At 47.7% G+C, this 21,060-nt stretch overlaps 1 protein-coding gene across 3 annotated transcripts in view; it reads right to left on the minus strand.

Moving 5' to 3' along the window:
* LOC126166427 (exocyst complex component 6B) overlaps nt 1-21,060 on the minus strand; it is a 158,368-nt gene that overhangs the window by 95,666 nt on the left and 41,642 nt on the right. For all 3 annotated transcript variants that reach the window (XM_049920404.1, XM_049920401.1, XM_049920403.1), the window contains exons 4-5: nt 3,955-4,056; nt 3,770-3,872 (exon numbers count right to left, since the gene is read on the minus strand). In XM_049920404.1, the coding sequence (XP_049776361.1) occupies nt 3,770-3,872; nt 3,955-4,056 (205 nt within the window). The remainder of the gene's footprint in view (nt 1-3,769; nt 3,873-3,954; nt 4,057-21,060) is intronic.

The following is a 21,060-nucleotide window of genomic DNA, read 5'->3' on the forward strand; positions in this document are numbered from 1 at the left end:
AGAATGATATTTTTTTAAATATTGATACACTGGATTCCCAACACTTTTAAAAATATAGTTGTAGCGACTCTGGGGCCACTCTCAGCTTGGTGCTCCAAGTGGTGCCTTGCGTCACTTGTGCCTTAAAATGGCCCTAGACAGAGCTGAAACCAGTTTGCACAGTGAAAGTTTGTGTTTTCTGAAAAGGATAGTTGCTATTCACCACATAGCGGATAAGCTGAATTGCATATAGACAAAACAAAAGGACTGTTAAAAACTGAGCTTTCAGCCAACACAGCCTTTGTTGGGAACGCACGCGCAAAAAAAAACACACACACACACACACACACACACACACACACACACACACACACACACACACACAGATTCATGCAAATGCAACTCACACAGGCATGACCACAGTCTTTGGCTGCTGAAGCCAGCAGCTGTCCCTTTCATAATATTGTTACATTACATCCTGGTTTTTCCATTGTTTAATTATGTTTTCTCTAATGTGAGAAAGTTAATTTTGCAACATAGAGAGACTGGACTGAATAGCGCAAATGAGAAACTTTAAGTCGAAAAATGTGAAATGTAAAAAGTGAATCAGAAAATAAGTATGTATATTCAGGTAATTGTTTCACCTGGTTCACACCACTGCATATCATTCCATTCGGCAAGATACGGTAGACTTATACTGCTTTCAGTAAGCATTTCTGAGTGATTTATTCCTCACATTCAGTCAAAGTCTCCTTACACCAACATTTTTTGTTTTTCCTCCTTCGCACTTGTTCCAAAACCAACATCAGTTAGATAGGGAAACATTCCTGTTTGGTGCATGTAATACCTCTACACTTTCTCTTTACAGGTTTTTCCCTAATGGAGCTGATTAATTTCTTACCTTTTCCTGGATTGATAATTGGCTCAACAGGCAGTTACTGAAACACTTACAACTCAACATATGGTCACAAATATGGCAAATTTGGCATTTTCACATTTGCATTCACAAACCTCTGGATGGTTAGAACAGCAGTACTCTCATATCAAATGCCAGGAATCAATTCTTAGACCAAGCAGGGCACCAATCCCTGAACACCCGAACTAGAAGTCCAACATTCAACCATAGAACTATTAATTACAGTACTGAAAAACTTTATAAAAATATCGATTTTAGATTTAGTGACCTAGAAAAACAGTAATGTACACACATTAAGGAACAGAAACAAATCATGAGGATGAAAGAATAAGTTAGTCACTATTTTCATTACTGATATAGACTTTAATAATGAAACATATTTTGGAAGAATAATGTTGAAAACTAAAATGACTAAAGAATGATACATAAATGTTGTGAATATGGAATGTCTAACAACTGGAATGGACAGTGAGTGAGCCAAGATGAAAACACTCAGTGACTGAACTGAGGGAACATTGAAATGAAATGATTGTACAGCATCATTGGTCAGGAGACCCATCAGGGTTGTTCAGCCACCTAGAGCAAGTCTTTTTATTTGATGCCACTTCAGCAACTTACACAATGATTTTGACAGTAATGATGATGATGATGATGATGATGATGATGGTGACGACAATACAAAACCTAGTCCCCAGTTGGGTAAAATCTTTGCTAGCTTTCAGAATGGAATTCCTTTTATTCCTTTTGCACCCGCCCACTCACTCACCCCCTCCCCCTCCCCCCCCCCCCCCCCCCACACACACACTATTGGGTGGGGAGTGGGGGGATAGTGCGTTACCTTAGGTTTAGGCCAGGGAGGTTATGGGAGCGAAGGATGTTCTGTAAGGATAGCTCCCATCTGTGCAGCTCAGAAAAACTGGTGGTGTTGGAGAGGATCCAGATGGCACAGGTGATGAAGCAGCCACTGCAATCTTGCATGTTGTGCCACTGGGTAGTCCATCTTGTTTTTGGCAACAGATTGGCAGTGGCCATTCATTCTGGTTGACAGCTAGTTGGTTGTCATACCAATGTAAAATGCTGTGCATTGGTTGAAGCAGAGCTGGTATATAACATGACTCCTTTCACATGTGGCCCCTCCTCTGATGCGGTACGATAAGCTTGCGATGGGACTGGAGTAGGTAGTGCTGAGTGGGTGGATTGGGCAGGTCCGGCATCTGAGTCTTCTATAAAGTTATGATTCCTTTGGCAGGGGATTGGGGGTGGGAGTGGCATTGGGATGGACCAGGATGTTGTTGAGGTTGGCTGGGTGGCAGATCACCACTTTGGGAGGAGATGGGAATATCTTGGGTAGGATGCCCCTCATTTCAGGGCATGATGATAGATATTCAAAGCCCTGATGAAGCATGTGGTTCAGTTGTTTCAGCCCATGTGGCAATGAGTGACAAGGGAGTGTTTCTTTGTGGTTGGTTCTTGGGGTGGAGGTGAGCATCAGGTATGTGTCTGGGGACATGGCAGGGAGATCTGTTTGTGTATTAGGTCTGGAGGGTTCTGCCTGTCTGGAGGGTTCTGCCTGTCTGCGAAGGCCTTTGCGAGGCCTTCAGCGTACTGAGCGAAGGAGTTCTCATCACTGCAGATGCATCTGCCATAGGTGGCTAAGTTGTATAGGAAGGATTTTTTGGTGTGGAAGGGGTGGCAGCTGTCAAAGTGCAGGTACTGCTGGTGATAGGTGGGTTTTATTGGGACCTAGGTGTGGATGGAGCCATCTTAGAGGATGAGATCGACATCTAGGAAGTTGGCATGATGGGTGGAGGAGGACCAGCTGAATTGGATGGGAGAGAAGGTCTTGAGATTGTGAAGGAATGAGGATAAGGTGACCTGGCCTTGGGCCCAGATTATAAAGATGTCATTAATAAACCTGAACCAGACCAGGGGTTTGGGGTTTTGGGAAGCTAAGTATGTTTCCTCTAGGTGGTCCATGAAGAGGCTGGCATAGGAGGGTGCCGTCATGTGCCCATGGCTGACGCACAAATTTTTTTGTATACCTCCCCTTCAAATGTGATGTAGTTAAGGGTTAGGATGTAGTTGGTTAGGTGTACGAGGAACGAAGTGGTGGGTTTGGGGTCTGTAAGGCATTAGGAGAGATAGTGTTTAATCGCAGCAAGGCCATGGACATGAGAGATGTCAGTGTATAAGGAGGTTGTGTCTACAGTGATGAGTAGGGACCCAGGAGGTAAGGGTGAGGGGATATGGAGAGCCATTGCAGGAATTGGTTGGTATCTTTAATGTGGGAGACTAGGTTTTGGACAACTGGTTGCAGATGTTGGTCAACAAGTGCCGAGATCCTTTCAGTGGGGACACTGTAACCAGCCACAATGGGGCCCCCAGGATTGTTAGGTTTGTGGATTTTGGGGAGCATGTAGAAGGAGGGTGTGCAGGCTGTTGTTGGAGTGAGTAGATAAATGGATTCAGGGGAGAGGTTCTGGGAAGGGCCTAACAATTTCAGCAGGGATTGGACGTTATGCTGGACTTCTGGGATGGGTCACTTTGGCAGAGTTTGTAGGTGTCTGTTAGACAACTGGTGGTGGTCCTCTGCCAGGCAGTCACTCTGGTTCATTACAACAGTGGTGGAAACTTTGTCTGCTACTAATAAGAAATAGTGGTATCACAGAAAACAATCAAAATGTTGTGAAGCATCATTCAACAATTTCTGCACATACTGTGTAAAGGTAATTGCACAACATAAAGAGGAAAGCTCTAGTCTTTAGATACTCATGTTTCAATAATTCTGGGGCCAGCAACTGGTATTAAACAGAATAATTTATTCTATTATATACTGAAGTCAAATGCAAACAAACATATACCTCAACTACTTACATGCTTCATTGCCACTTCTCCTATCTTTGGAGAAAACTTTCTGATGTTCTCCAGAAAGTCTTTCAGGTCTGACATGGACGCTTCCTTGATATTCTCCCTCAACCTGAGAAAAGCTTCTAGTATGAATTTCAATTGTACATACCGACAACCTAGCGCAGCACATATACAGCACTGATTATACTCACACAGGTATATTTTCACGCATCTGGTGAGAGAAACGATAGTTAGCCACTTGGGGAAGATAAAGATGCTCTAACTGCTCCAGCGTTTTTAATGCAGGGTAATATCTGAAACAAGTATAATATTGGTGATGAACAAAATTTAGTCAAAGAAAATTTTGAAAAGAAAATTACACTATTGATGTACAGATGGGATAAAAGTATTTTAATAATGTTTGAGATATGAAGAACTAGGTGAAAAAGGTAAAGCTGTCATCAAGCTGCAGGTTAGTTTGAACACTGATGTGCTTTACTACTTATGGTGCCAAGGAAGGTGATATGCCACTGCCTTCCTCTGACCTTCGAATTGTCTTATCCAGCCATTTGTAGGAAGGGACCAACAGTTTAACATGGAATCTGAACCAGAGTGAACTTGATATTCTCCTCAAAACCCTGCACTTCATTTCACACAGCTTTAAATTTGTAATTCTGTGATTATCCTTTTTTTTGGGGGGGGGGGGGGATACTTAACTTTGTCACACTGACACAAATCTTCCATTATGTTTAAGAATACAAGTGATGCATTTTACTATGTCATTAATACAAAGAACGTTTCTGCTGCTGCTTCTCTTTCATGCAGTTTGGCACCTGGAAAGCAGTGGAACTGAGCTCGATGAAGAGCAATGATAACTGCATGAGTGCAATTATGAGGGTGAAGTGTGAATGAAGTTGTGTCAGCGCTCTCTCTCTCTCTCTCTCTCTCTCTCTCTCTCTCTCTCTCTCTCTCTCTCTCTCTCTCTCTCTCTCTCTCTCCCCCCCCCCCCCCCCCCCCCCCCCGTGTGTGTGGTGGGAAGGGTGGGGAGGGGGAGGGAGGGAGACTTTCAGAAGTGATGAGTCATGATTTATAATGTATGATTTTCATCATAGTAGAACACAATTATAACAAAAATATATTTCCATGTTATATTATCTACATCTTGTACACTTAGATAGAAGTGACTTGTCCATATCATGTACAGCATGTTCAGAGGATGAAGAAAAGATACTATAATATATTAAAGGAACCCTTTATTGCAATGGAAAGGTTGTGATAAATGCTGGATCTACATTGCTCCTATACAGGTTCTCAGATATCAACTGTGTTTTAATTCACGTCATAAATGTGAAAAAACGATGAAAAATCATGATGAAAGTAATGTTTTTTTTCTGATAGTAACTACGTACAAATAGTGCAAGAATGCACTGAGATCTGGATCATTATAGATAACCTGACTTTTCACAAAAATCAATTATCAATTTCAAACTGAGTTAATGTGATCTGCAAACTTGTCCTCGGAACCTTTAAGACAATGGCATTCTCGATGTTCTCTCACTAAAACTAGTGCTCTCTTGAATTATATGTTTCATTTAAATGAAAAGATCATCTGAAGTGTCATACTAGCAATTAAAAATTATCTTGCTGCTCGTTTCAATGGGCATGCCCAGCTTCAAGAAAGGAAAACTGGAACTAACATTGGTGTTATTAGAGCTAGAGTACTACCTCACATAGCACAAGGAAGAAGGAAGCAATCACCTATGACTTTGTTGCATTCCTTAATGTGACTTAGGAAAAACACAACAAACTTAAACTGGGATGGCCAGTGAAAATGAGCCAGATACGTCAACCAATGCTCTACTTCATTCAAGAATCCACACATCATATTCTAGGAAAAACATTTCCGGTTCTCATATAAACTATTTATTATAACCAGAGTTACAAATTCTAATGATGAACAAAACAAGAGAACAGTCTAATGTATCTTATGTCTTCTCCATGAACACGAAAATCTACTTTGCAGTATTTGGCTTCTCTGGTGCATCACGTCTCACTGGTAGGTAACTCTTTAAATGCTCATCAAAATTCCACATTAAGTCATCGAGACATTCATTGGACTAGCATTATTAGCCACTGATGAGGGATGCATAAAATTGGTGCATGCTTTTGTAGACCTGGGATCCTTGTTGTTATCACCTTCTCAGCAAACATCATCTGTATTGTTAGTTTTTACTTTTGAACACTGTAAGACAAAGTCTTGAACTTCAGCTTTAGTTTTGGTCAATTTACTTTTGCATTCACATTTTCCATTTTGTCTAGTGTTGGCATTTATACATTGTAACCAACCTGCTTTACCCTTCACAACAATCCAAAAATCGTCAAACACAAATATGTTATAATATCTCATAATTAATGTGGTGATAAACATGTCAAAGTGAGTTACGACTCACCATTCCATGCTCAAACACAGTTGGCCTAATAGTTTTTGTTTCATCAGATACTACTACTTTATTTACAATCTATAAAATTTCTTCTTGCATCATTCTACTACTCCTAAACATTTTTAAAATGAGAATCCTCATTCTAGATCCAAAATCAACACAATCACACACTGTTATGTCATAGCAGCCAAAAGAGTTTTCAGATAAAGTTCGTCATAAACATCAGAGTTTAATGGCAAAAAAGAACACAGCAGATGTGTTGTGCGGGTAGTATCAGAACACATTCCAGAGATTACATGTACGGATAGGTATGGCTGAGCAGTAAGAGGGGGAAGAAAATGGGTAGCAAGAGGGTAGAGGATGAGATGGGCTTAAAAAGGGGTGAGGAGGACATGGACAGATAGTGGCAGTAGGAAATGGAAACAGAGAGAGGACAGGAGGAGATGGATAGATAGAGAGGGTGAAGAAGGAAATGTGAAGAGAGAGGTGGAAGGACGAGATGGACAGGGGGGGGGGGATGGACACATGGGGTGGGGAGGAGGAGATGGACAGAAAGAGGGGGAGGAGGAGATGGACAGAGAGAGGGGCCAGAGGAGATGGAAAGAGGGAGGGAGCAGGAACAGATGAACACAGAGAGCAGAGGATGATTTGTGAGCAATGTATGTGCAGACAAAGCCATGGGTAAAAGGTTACTAGTAGATAAAGCCAGATTCTTGTAGAAAAGCTCTATGTATAAGATGCATAACTATGAATAGTAATACTTGGTTTGCTTTCTTATAGAAGATTTGCCCTGGAAAATCAGGATGACATCTATCATTCTGAAACACTATTCTAAGAACTCAAAGATATTCCCATCACAAACAACTCTAATGTTGTCTTCTTGTCACAGCATCATTTATAAATAAATTCTGTATTTTTCAAATGTTTCACTTTTGCAGTGCAGCATTTGGTACATGTTATCGTCTGAGCTACAGGAGATGGCAGTCGTGTGTGTGTGTGTGTTTTTGTTTTCTCTCTGATGAAGGCTTTGGCCATCAACATGTCATCTTTAAGGTGAGTATCAGTCTATCTTTTTCCTAATATTGCTGATATACAATATTCAAGATCTATGCAAAAGAATAAGCACAGCAATGATTGTATTAAGAATCATATTTGACAGTAGGGAATGAGCATAATAAACAAAGTATAGTTTATCTATTTTCATCCACTTACGTCTTGCAGTACAACATTCTGTGGAAATCAACAGCTAATAGTAGTAATAGTAATAATAGTAATAATAATAATAATAATAATAATAATAATAATAATAATGTTACATGCACAGAAACGGGCTATAAGAATTGTGTGTGGAATCCATCTTAGGCACTCTTGCAGAAATCTGTTCAGAGATCTTCAGATCATTACAACAACTGCTCAATATATTTTCTCTGATGTGCTTTGTTACTATAAATAGTAACTTACTCAAAATCAGTAGTTCATATCATAATTACAACACCTGGAAGAAACATGATAGTCACTAGGATCTAAAAAGAAGAGTATAGTGAAGAAGGGTGTTTAAAGTGTTTCTTTGTTGAGAGTTTAATTGCTGGTTACACTGCACATATGTTCTGTCACTTTGATGTGTGTATGTCAATTTTACCCTAATTTCCGGTCACCATTATTAAAGTTAATTACTTTTGTAATCCTGCCATGGAATACCAAGATGCAATGCTGCTGGACTACTTCTTCTCTTTACGATGCACAGATGCTGAAAGAGTACTTTAATTTGCCCAAGCTACTAAATGACGTAAACAGCTTAGCATTAACTCTTCAGTTTTGGCATACAGCTTCAATTACAATGATGGGAACCCCTAGCTCATGACAAACTATGAAAATATACATTTGTTTTGAAAATGGCCAATCCAGGATGGAATGTAACAATATTGTGAAATGGAAAGTTGGTACTCACCACACTGCAGAGATGCCGAATTGCAGGTAGGCATTGTCACAATTCGAGCTTTCGCCCAACAAATAAACACACACACACACACACACACACACACACACACACACACACACACACACACACAGAGCGAGCCTCTAGTAGCTGAAGCCACACTGCAAGCAACAGCAGCAGTGCATGACGGGAGCGGCAACTGGGTGGGGATAAGGAGGATTCTGGGTCAGGGAGAGGGAAGGATAGCAGGGTGGGGTTGGGGGACAGTGAAGTGCTGCTGGGGAGCATGCAAGGACGAGATGGAGAGAGGGTAGGGCAGCTAAGTGCAGTTGGGAGATTAGATGGAGGGCAGGGGAGAGGTGGGAAGGGGGGTAGCGGCAAAGGAGAGAACTAAAAGACTAGGTGTGTTGGTGGAATGAGGGCTGTGTAGTGTTGGAATAGGGATGGAGCTGGATGGATCAGAAAAATGACTAACAAAGTTTGAGGTCAGGAGGGTTACAGGAATGTGGGATATATTGCAGGAAGAGTTCCCACTTGTGCAATTCAAAAAAGCTGGCGTTGGTGGGAAGGATACATATGGCACAGGCTGTGAAGCAGTCACTGAAATGATGAATGTTCTGTTGGACAGTGTATTCAGCAACAGGGTGGTCCACTTCGTTCTGGGCCACAGTTTGTCAGTGGTCATTCATGTGGACAGCCTGATGGTTGTCATGCCCACATAGAATGCAGCACAATGGTTGCAGCTTAGCTTGTAGATTGCATAACTAGTTTCAGAGGTAGCCCTACCTTTGATACGTTATGTTTGTGACTGAAATGGAGTAGGTGGCGGTGGGAGGATGTATGTGACAGGTCTTGCATCTACATCTGCTACAGGGATATGAGCCAAGAGATAAGGAGCTGGGAGCAGGGATTGTGTAGGAATGGTTGGTTGGTTTATAAAGGGGGAAAGGGACCAAACTGTGAGGTCATCAGTCCCTTGTTCCCAGCAGAACAATTAGCCAAGTGAAAGAAGAAAACAAAGGTGATGTATGGCACAATAACAGGAGAAAGGAAGAACCAAAAGAATGACAGAAGGACAACAAATGCTACCATGGACAAAACAGGACAAGAAAACCACTGAGAGAGGCAAGAAATAGGGAGAAGAGATCAATAACAATAAAGCAATTACCATGGCTGGCTGACCAAGAGAATAAAAAAGGAGAAGTCAACCACTCTGCAACACATTAAAACCTCCACCCTAAAAGCCCTAGGGTGGAGGACACAGAGGGACAAAGGACATGCGCTAAAACTCAGATCAATTGATAAAACCCACCCTCACGAATAAAACGCAAAACTAAAGCTGCTGTTGAAGCAATGTTGCCCAACACCAAAGGTAGGGTGCTGAAAAAGTTAGAAGTCCGCTTCAGAGTGGCTAAAAGTGGGCAGTCCAGCAAGGGTGGACGACTGTCATTCAGGAGCCACAGCAACGCTGACGTGGTAAATGTGTGAGCCATGTATGGCCAATGTGGAGCAGACAAAGAACAACTGATTCCCTGTGAGAAGCCCACAGGGAAGACTTCCATACATTCGTAGTCTCCTTAATGACACACAGTTTGCTGTGCATACTGTTATGCCACTCCGTCTCCCAAAGGTGAAAAACCTTGCGACGTAAGACAGAATGCAGGTCAGTTTCAGAGATGCCCATCTCCAGGAACAGTTTCTGCGTAGCCTGTTTGGCCAGCCTGTCAGCAAGTTTGTTTTCTGGCAGTCCGATGTGTCCCGGGGTCCACACAAACACCACTGAACGACTGGACTATTCTCTGGCAGAGATGGACTCTTGGATGGTCACTACCAAAGGATGGCGAGGCTAGCAACGGTCAATAGCTTGTAAGCTGCTCAGGAAGTCAGAAAAGAGAATAAACAACTCACCAGAACACGAACAGATGTAGTGAAGTGCACGAGATACGGCCACAAGCTCTGGAGTGAATACACTGCAGCCAGCAGGCAAGGAATGCTGTTCAATATAGCCTCTGTCGACAAAGGCAAAGCCAAAATTACCATCAGCCATTGAGCCATCAGTGTAAACAACTTCAGAGCCCCAGAACACATCAAGAATTAAGAGGAAGGGACAGTGGAGAGTGGCAGGGTTAACCAAGCCCTTAGGGATATGCAAAAGGTCCAGACGAAGCTTCGGCCGAGGTGTACACCATGGAGGTGTACACGAATGGACCACAAGTAGAACTGGTAAAGGGAAGGACTCCAGTTCGGAGAGAAGGGATCACACGTGAACCGCAATCAGGAGGCCTGACCTGGGCCGCCAATACAGGAGATGAACTGCCACGGGTGGAAAAAGGAGACAGTATTTTGGATGCTCAGGACAACTACAAATGTGTGCAACATAACTGGTGAGCAGTTGTGCACATCGGATCCGCAATGGAGGGACTCCAGCCTCCATCAGGACACTGGTCACTGGACTGGACTCATTTTAAAAGCTCCCATCGCTAGGTGAACGCCACAGTTGTGCACCGGATGAAGTAAACGCATGCTGAGGGTGCCGCCAAACCATAAACCAGACTCTCATACTCAAAGCAGGATTGAACAAGGGCTCTGTAGAGCTGCAGCAGCAAGAACGATCTGCACCCCAGTTGGTGTTGCTCAGGCAGCATCGAGCATTGAGGTGCTGCCAGCACTTCTGCTGAAGCTGACAAAGGTGAGGTAGCCAAGTCAATCGGACACTGAAAACCAGTCCTAAGAATCAACAAGTTTCCACTACAGAGAGTGGATCATCATTAAGATAAAGTTCAGGTTCCGGATGAACAGTACAATGCCAACAGAAGTGCATGACACAACTTCGCTGAGAAATGGATGCCGTAGGCTAGAGCCCATGACTGCGTCTTGTGAATGGCTCCCTATAGGTGATGCTCAGCAATACAAGTACTGGAGGAACAATACGAAATGCTAAAGTCATCCGCATACAGACAAGGGGAGACTGACGGCCCTACAGCTGCTGCTACGCCATTAATGGCCACTAAAAATAGAGATACACTCAATACAGAGCCCTGCGGAATGCCATTCTCCTGCATATGGGGAGAACTATGGGAGGCACCAACTTGGACACGGAAGGTACGGAGCAAAAGGAAGTTTTGGATAAAAATCGGGAACAGGCCCTGGAGAACCCACTCATGCAATGTAGCAAGGATACGATGTCGCCAGGTAGTGTTGTATGCTTTATGTAAGTAAAAAAGGCAGCAACCAGGTGTTGGCATCTGGAAAAGGCTATTCGGATCGCAGACTAGAGGGACACAAGGTTATCAGTGGTAGAGTGACCCTGGCGGAAGCTGCCCTGACATGGAGCCAGTAGGCCACGTGACTCCAGGACACAATCCAACCACTGACGCTCCATACATTCCAGTAGCTTACAGAGAACACTGGTGAGGCTGATTTGCCAATAGCTACCCACATCAAGTGGATTTTTACCGGGTTTTAGCACCAGAATGTTGGTGCTCTACCTCCATTGCGATGGAAAGACACCAGATCTGGTTGAAGATGACCCAGAGATATCACCTGTAGGCAGATGAGAGAGGTTTAATCATCTGACTGTGGATACAATCTGGCCCAGGAGCCGTATTGGTGCAATGTGCAAGGGTGCTGAGGAGCTCCCACTCTTTAAATGGGGTGTTATAGGGTTCACTGTGGCATGTAGTGGACAAGAGGACTTTCCTTTCCATCCCCCATTTGAGGGACCAAATAGTTGGGGGGTAGTTCTCTGATGCAGATGCACGAGCATAGTGCTCAGCAAAGTGCTTGGCAATCACGTTTGCGTCGGCAGAGAGCATGCCACTGATGTTAATACTAGGGAAACCTGTTGGGGGTGTGGTACCCAAAAAGACGTCTGATCTTCATCCAGACTTGGGAAGGTGACGTATGGCACCCAATGATCGACACATACCTCTCCCAACAATCCTGATTCTGTCTTTTTATAAGCTGGAAAACATGGACACGGAGCTGCTTAAAGGCTGTTAGGCGGTCTAGGGAAGGGTGCCACTTATGATGCTGTAGAGCTCGCACACGCTCTTTAATTGCCTCAGCGGCTTCCGGCAACCACCAAGGGACTGTCTTTCGCCAGGGGCATTCTAGAGAATGAGTGATCGCATTTTCCACCACAGAAACTATCGTTGCAGTTATCTGCTCAATCACAACATTGATTACACCATGTGGGGTAGATTCAGTGGTGGCAGCAGAGGTGAATGCTACCCAGTCTGCCTTGTCTAAAGCCCATCTGGGTAGGCATCTGTGGGCATGACGCCGGGGAAGTTACAGGAAAATGGGGAAGTGGTCACTACCGCACAGGTCATCATGTACTCTCCAGTCGATAGATGGGAGAAATCCTGGGCTGCAAAACAATAAATCCATGGCCAAGTAACTACCATGAGCCAAACTGAAATGTGTGGCAGCCCCAGTATTTAAGAGGCTGAGGTCGAGTTGGGACAGTGAATTTTCGACATCTCTACCACGGCCTGTAAGCATGGTGCCACCCCACAACGGGTTATGGGCGTTACAATCTCCCAAAAGTAGGAAAGGTTTAGGGAGTTCATCAATCAGCGCAGCCAATATGTTCAAGGGTACCGCACCATATGGAGGGATATACAGGGTGTTACAAAAAGGTACGGCCAAACTTTCAGGAAACATTCCTCACACACAAAGAAAGAAAATATGTTATGTGGACATGTGTCCGGAAAGACTTACTTTCCATTTTAGAGCTCATTTTATTACTTCTCTTCAAAATCACATTAATCATGGAACGGAAACACACAGCAACAGAACGTACCAGCGTGACTTCAAACACTTTGTTACAGGAAATGTTCAAAATATCCTCCGTTAGCAAGGATACATGCATCCACCCTCCGTCGCATGGAATCCCTGATGCACTGATGCAGCCCTAGAGAATGGCGGATTGTATCACAGCCGTCCACAATACGAGCACGAGAGTCTCTACATTTGGTACCGGGGTTGCGTAGACAACAGCTTTCAAACGCCCCCATAAATGAAAGTCAAGAGGGTTGAGGTCAGGAGAGCGTGGAGGCCATGGAATTGGTCCGCCTCTACCAATCCATCGGTCACCGAATCTGTTGTCGAGAAGTGTACGAACACTTCGACTGAAATGTGCAGGAGCTCCATCGTGCATGAACCACATGTTATGTCGTACTTGTAAAGGCACATGTTCTAGCAGCACAGGTAGAGTATCCCGTATGAAATCATGATAACGTGCTCCATTGAGCGTAGGTGGAAGAACATGGGGCCCAATCACAACATCACCAACAACGCCTGCCCAAACATTCACAGAAAATCTGTGTTGATGACGTGATTGCACAATTGCGTGCGGATTCTCGTCAGCCCACACATGTTGATTGTGAAAATTTACAATTTGATCATGTTGGAATGAAGCCTCATCCGTAAAGAGAACATTTCCACTGAAATGAGGATTGACACATTGTCGGATGAACCATTCGCAGAAGTGTACCCGTGGAGGCCAATCAGCTACAGATAATGCCTGCACACGCTGTACATGGTACGGAAACAACTGGTTCTCCCGTAGCACTCTCCATACAGTGACGTGGTCAATGTTACCTTGTACAGCAGCAACTTCTCTGACGCTGACATTAGGGTTATCGTCAACTGCACGAAGAATTGCCTTGTCCATTGCAGGTGTCCACATCGTTCTAGGTCTTCCCCAGTCACGAGTCATAGGCTGGAATGTTCCATGCTCCCTAAGACGTCGATCAATTGCTTCGAACGTCTTCCTGTCGGGACACCTTCGTTCTGGAAATCTGTATCGATACAAACGTACCGCGCCACGGCTATTGCCCCGCGCTAATCCATACATCAAATGGGCATCTTCCAACTCCGCATTTGTAAACACTGCACTGACTGCAAAACCACATTCGTGATGAACACTAACCTGTTGATGCTACATACTGATGTGCTTGATGCTAGTACTGTAGAGCAAGTCAACATTACCTTCCTTCAATTGGGCCAACTGGTGGTGAATTGAGGAAGTACAGTACATACTGACGAAACTAAAATGAGCTCTAACATGGAAATTAAGCGTTTCCAGACACATGTCCACATAACATCTTTTTGTTATTTGTATGTGACGAATGTCTCCTGAAAGTTTGGCCGTATCTTTTTGTAACACCCTGTATACGTTGCAGACAGTTATTTCCTGCGTTGTCTGTATTCTGACAGCCACAGCTTCAAGAGGAGTTTGAAGGAGCACAGGTTCACCACATACCGAGTTCAGGACATAAACGCAAACTCCACCTGACACACTATTATATTCGCTATGCTTCTTGTAATATCCCCTGTAGCCATGATGGGCAAGGGTCCACAATGCCAGGAACCAGGTTTCCTGGAGGGCAATGCAGACATCAGGTGTAAACCCTAACAGTTGCCATAGCTCAGCCAGGTGGTGGAAAAAACTGAAACAATTCCACTGGAGGATGATGTGGTGGTGGTTGTTGGGATGTTTAAGGGGGACTAAACAGCGAAGGTCATCAGTCCCCCATTCCAAAATCAGGCAAGCCGAAAATCCACGGAGCAGGTAAAAACCAAAGGGGGAGGAGACGTCCCCCCAGGCGCTAAAAGAACACAAATGGAGCAACAAACATTACAGACAAGAACAGGACAGAGGAACACCAGACAGAAAGAAACAGAAGAAAGGAAGACGGCCGGAGACTGGTTGACTGACCACGAGAACAAAAAAGGGAAAGAGCCAACCATCTCACGGCACACCAGAACAGCAACAGACACAAGAACAAAAGACACAGAAAAGGAAAGGTGCAGGACCTCCCTAAATTGAACCATAAAACGGACTACCACGGATAAAATTTAAAACGGCATCAGCCATGGAGGCATCGTCAGATAAAATCAAAGCCAAAGTGCCCGGGAGATTAAAAGATTGCCGGAGTGTGCGCAGTCGAGGACACTCCAGCAAAATGTGGCCGACCGTCAGCCGGGACCCACACCGACACAAGGGGGGATCCTCCTGACGCAACAGATGGCCGTGCGTCAGGTATGTATGGCCGATGCGCAGCCGACACAGGACTACCGAGTCCCTGCGAGAAGCCCGCAGGGAGGAACGCCACACATCGGTCGTCCCCTTGACAGCCCACAGTTTATTCGGGGCTGTCATGCCATGCCACTCAGCAGCCCACACCCCAATCAGCTTACGGCGCAACACCATCTGCTGGTCGCGAGCCGTAAGGCCGACCTCCAAAGCCGGGGCGTCGATCGCCCCTTTGGCCAGCCTGTCTACACGTTCGTTCCCTGGGATACCAACATGACCGGGCGTCCAAACCAGGACCACCGAACGACCAGAACGGGCAATGGCGGAAACAGTCTCCTGAATGGAGGACACCAGAGGAGAGGAGGGATAGCAGCGGTCGATGGCCTGAAGGCTGCTCAGGGAGTCACTGCAGATGACGACGGACCTACCTGAGCAGAAACGCATATGCTCAAGAGCGCGCAATATGGCCACCAGCTCTGCAGTAAAAACACTGCAGCCAGCCGGCAAGGAGCGCTGCTCAACATGAGCAGCATGAGCAAAAGAGTAGGCAGTGCGACCATCAACCAGGGAACCATCAGTGTAGACAGTCTCACAGTCCGAAAATGAGGCGAGGAGAGCAAGAAAACGGCGACGGAGGGCCATAGGCGGAACCGAGTCCTTAGGTCCCTGTGCCAAATCCAGACGGACGGATGGCCGGGACAAACACCAGGGAGGCGTAGGTGCACGGACCCGGAAGGGAGGCGGAAGAGGGAATGAACCCAATTCCGACAGCAGGGACTGAACGCGGACAGCGACGGAAAGCCCAGACCTAGGTCGCCGTTCGGGCAGATGGAGGACCATAGCAGGGAAAAGCAGGCGACGATTGGGATGATCTGGCGAGCAACGAACGTGAACAGCATAGTCGACGAGCAGACGATGGCGGCGAATTCGCAGCGGGGGAACCCCGGCCTCCACCAGTAGACTATCCACGGGGCTGGTGCGAAAAGCGCCAGTGGCAAGCCTAACCCCACAGTGGTGTATGGGGTCTAACAACTTCAACACTGAGGGGGACGCAGACCCATAGGCCAGGCTCCCATAATCAAGCCGGGACTGCACAAGGGCCCTGTACAACCGCAGCAGCGTGCAGCGATCTGCACCCCAAGACGTGTGGCTAAGGCAGCGGAGGGCGTTGAGGTGCCGCCAGCATTTTTGCTTCAGCTGGGTAACATGAGGAACCCATGTGAGTCGGGCATCAAACACGAGTCCCAAGAAGCGGCAAGTGTCCACCACTTCAAGCAGGTGGCCGTCGAGGTAAAGTTCAGGATGAGGGTGGACCGTCCGACGCCTGCAGAAGTGCATAACTCGAGTCTTGGGTGCAGAGAACTGAAAACCGTGAGTCAGAGCCCATGATGCTGCCTTGCGAACGGCGACTTGCAGCCTGCGTTCGGCGACTCCCGTAGTCGTGGAGCTAAATGAGATGCAGAAGTCGTCGGCATACAAAGAAGGAGACACCGACGACCCCACTGCTGCAGCCAGACCATTAATGGCCACTAAAAATAAGGAGACACTCAACACCGAGCCCTGTGGGACCCCATTTTCCTGTATGTAAGAGGGACTAGAGGTGGCACCGACTTGCACCCGGAAAGAGCGGCGCAATAAAAAGCTTTGAAGAAAAGCCGGGAGCCGACCACGAAGACCCCACTCATGCAATGTGGCGAGGATGTGATGCCTCCATGTGGTGTCATACGCCTTCCGCAGATCGAAAAACACAGCAACGAGATGCTGACGTCGGGCAAAGGCCATACGGACAGCAGATTCCAGCCGCACCAAATTGTCCACTGCAGACCGGCCCCGACGGAAGCCACCCTGGGATGGAGCGAGGAGACCGCGCGACTCAAGGACCCAACACAAACGCCGCCCCACCATACGTTCGAGCAATTTGCACAAAACGTTGGTGAGGGTAATGGGACGATAGCTGTCCACCGCCAGTGGGTCCGCACCGGGCTTCAAGATGGGGACAATAACACCCTCTCGCCATTGCGACGGGAACACGCCTTCGCTCCAAATGCGATTAAATATCGCGAGAATGTGTCTCTGGCAGTCCCTGGAGAGATGCTTCAGCATCTGTGCGTGGATGCAGTCCGGTCCTGGTGCTGTATCAGGGCAATCGGCGAGGGCAGCGAGGAATTCCCTCTCGCTGAAAGGAGCATTGTAAGTTTCAGAACGACGCGTGTGGAACGATAATGGCGTCTGCTCGGCCCGCTCCTTGAGAGAGCGAAAGGCGGGGGGATAAGTTGCAGTCGCAGAGCTCGTAGCGAAGTGCGCAGCAAGGTGTTCAGCAATGGCGGCAGCGTCCGTGCACACAGCGCCGTCCAAAGAGATCCCAGGGACACCCGTAGGGGTCTGGTGTCCATAAATCCGCCGTATCCGGGACCACACGAGCGAGGGGGAAACACGGGAGCCCAAGGAGGAAACATACCGCTCCCAGCACTCCTGCTTGCGCCGTGCAATAAGACGGCGGGCGAAGGCACGGAGCCTCTTAAAGGCAATGAGGGTCTCCAAAGACGGGTGCCGCCTATGACGCTGGAGAGCCCGCCTACGGTCACGAATAGCCTCAGCAATCTCCGGCGACCACCAGGGGACAGCCTTCCTCCGAGGGAGGCCAGAAGAACGGGGGATGGAAGCCTCGGCCGCTGAAAGGATGGACGTGGTTAAAACACGAACCACCTCGTCAATGTCACCCTGTGGGGGAGACTCAATGGTTGCAGCGGAAGTAAAAGCTGGCCAGTCAGCCCTGTGGAGAGCCCAGCGGGGCAAGCGCCCAGAAGAATGACACTGGGGCAGTGACAAATAGATGGGAAAATGGTCACTACCACACAGGTCAGGGTGCACTCTCCAGTGGAGGGATGGGACAAGGCCAGGGCTGCAAATAGAGAGATCGATGGCCGAGAACGAGCCATGGGCCACACTGAAATGCGTGGGAGCACCGGTGTTCAGGAGGCTAAGGTCGAGCTGAGCCAACACATGCTCCACGGCCCGACCGCGAACATCGGAGACAGTCCCACCCCATAGAGGGTTGTGGGCATTGAAATCACCCAGCAGCAAAAAAGGTGGCGGCAGTTCGGCTATCAGAGCAGCCAGGACATGCTGGGCGACAACACCATCAGGTGGAAGGTAAATACTGCAGACGGTGATAGCCTGTGGCGTCCACACCCGAACAGCGACAGCCTCTAAAGCTGTTTGTAGAGGTACAAACTCGCTGTGAAGAGAGTTAAGGACATAGATGCAGACGCCACCAGACACCCTTTCATAAGCTGCTCGGTTCTTAAAATAACCCCGATAGCCACGGAGGGCGGGGGTTCGCATTGCTGGAAACCAAGTTTCCTGCAGAGCAATGCAAAGGAAAGGATGACGGCTGAGAAGTTGGCGGAGCTCAGCTAGATGGTGGAAGAAACCGCTGCAGTTCCACTGGAGGATGGTATTAGCCATGGATGGGAAAGGCGTGAAGGGACTGGGGAGGCAGATTACGCCTCCGGGGCCCCTGCTGCTACGGAGTCACCACCTGGACAACAGCTATCTATTGCATCCGAGGGACTGGCGAGATCCATGTCCTCAGCGGACGCCAGGATCTCCACCTCATCTTCGGACGCAGAGGGAGAAGGTTGCGGTGGGACAGGTGCCACCGCAATTTCAGGATGCTTGGGAGCCTTTTTCTTCGACAGCTTTGCGCGCTGAGCCTTAGGTGGTTCTGGCTGGGAGGGCCTCACTGGGTCAGTCTCTGGGACTGAAGACGACCGTGACGCCCTACGACCAGCGACCGGTGGCTGTTTGACAACCTTGCGGGTGTCCGCTTTGGCACTGGGCAAAGCCTGGGATGGGAGGGCCCCAAGGGACCCCTTCCGAGCGAGAAGAGCCGAAGAAGGCTCACACTTCTCCGGCTGTGAAGGGGGAACAGATGTCCCCGGTGGTTGGGGTGGTGTTGCTCCTGAAGTAGATGGAGCAGGAGCAACAGGGAGTGAAGTGCCCCCCACAACCAAGGGGGCCGGTGAATGCTGACCGAACTGAGATCGAACTGGTGTTGCAGCAGCGGCATAACTAGTTGGCATTGGCACAGGATGTAGCCGCTCAAATTTCCGCCTTGCCTCGGTGTAGGACAGGCGGTCCAGGGTCTTATATTCCATTATCTTCCTTTCTTTCTGGAAGATCCTACAGTCCGGCGAGCAGGGGGAATGGTGTTCTCCGCAGTTAACACAGATAGGAGGCGGGGCACATGGAGTATCAGGATGCAAAGGACGTCCACAATCCCGACACGTGATGCTGGAAGTACAGCGAGATGACATGTGCCCGAACTTCCAGCATTTAAAACACCGCATCGGAGGAGGGATATATGGCTTCACATCACAACGGTAAACCATCACCTTAACCTTTTCGGGTAAGACATCACCCTCAAAGGCCAAGATGAAGGCACCGGTGGCTACCTGATTATCCCTCGGACCCCGATGGACGCGCCGGACGAAGTGAACACCTCGTCGTTCGAGGTTGGCGCGTAATTCATCGTCGGACTGCAGAAGAAGATCCCTGTGGAATATAATACCCTGGACCATGTTCAGACTCTTATGCGGCGTGATGTTAACTGAAACATCCCCCAACTTGTCACAATTGAGCAACCTCCGTGACTGGGCAGAGGATGCCGTTTTGATGAGCACAGAACCAGAGCGCATCTTGGACAAGCCCTCCACCTCCCCGAACTTGTCCTCTAAATGCTCCACAAAAAACTGGGGCTTGGTTGACATAAACGATTCCCCATCAACTCGCGTACACACAAGGAACCGGGGTGAATAGTCTCCACTGCCTTCTTTTGCCATACGTTCCTCCCATGGAGTGGCCAGGGAGGGAAATGATCGTGGATCGTATTTCCTGCCGTTGAGGTTAGACCTCGATCGCTTAGAGACTGCTGGTGGTGGCCCACCAGCGAGAGATGATGTACCACGCTTCATTGCGGGTCATCCGCCCTGATGCCACCTACTCCGACCAAGGGCCCTCCCCACGGGCGCCACCCAGCCACAGCAAAGGCCACCTGGCAGGATGGCCATTGCCGGGAGTCCCGATGCCCCGGGGCGATGGGCATCTACTCCTTGGCATACGTGGGGAGTTAACGGCGCAGGCATCAGTAGAGCGATCCCTGTGTTGTCAGGGGGCTACAACCAAGAGGGTACATGGCGGCCCCACCACAACGGACTGGCTACCGTGCTGGATCTTAGGTGCAAAAATGGCCAAGGTCGTCGTCGCAGTTAAAAGAAACACTGCAGAGTGCAGTGTGGTAATCGCCCAAGAGATCGAAAACGAGCGGGACACCATTGCAACGACGAGAAAGACGGCTAAAGGTCTAATTGCACGACGGATACAGTGCACCATGTAAGGCGCCCTTCCCCAATTGGCTCGCTCTTCGGAATAATTTAGAAAGATGGAGGTCAAACCCGAGAGGGGACCATCACATAAGGCCAAAACATGTGAGACTCCTTTTAGTCGCCTCTTACGACAGGCAGGAATACCGCGGGCCTATTCTAACCCCCGAACCCGCAGGGGGGGGAGGATGATGTGATCATGAGACTGGGGAGGCATGAAACACTCAATGAGGCAGTTTACACCTCAGGGTCACCTGCTGCCACTGACTTATTTCCTGAACACGCTACATCCATTGTGTCTGAGGGTCTGGTGAGATCTAGGTCCTCAGTGGATACCAGAATCTTCACCTCAGACGCGGAGGTCGTAGGCAGCGGTGGAGTGGATGCCACCCCGACTCCCTTAGTCTTGGGGGTTTTGTTTCTGGATTTCTCTCGCTGATCTTAGCGTTTCTCTGGCTGGGAGGGCTTCACTGTTTCAATCTCCAGGGCTGAGGATGATTGTGAAGCCCTAT

The sequence above is a fragment of the Schistocerca cancellata genome, chromosome 1, assembly GCF_023864275.1.
Source record: "Schistocerca cancellata isolate TAMUIC-IGC-003103 chromosome 1, iqSchCanc2.1, whole genome shotgun sequence".
Lineage (NCBI taxonomy): Eukaryota > Metazoa > Arthropoda > Insecta > Orthoptera > Acrididae > Schistocerca > Schistocerca cancellata.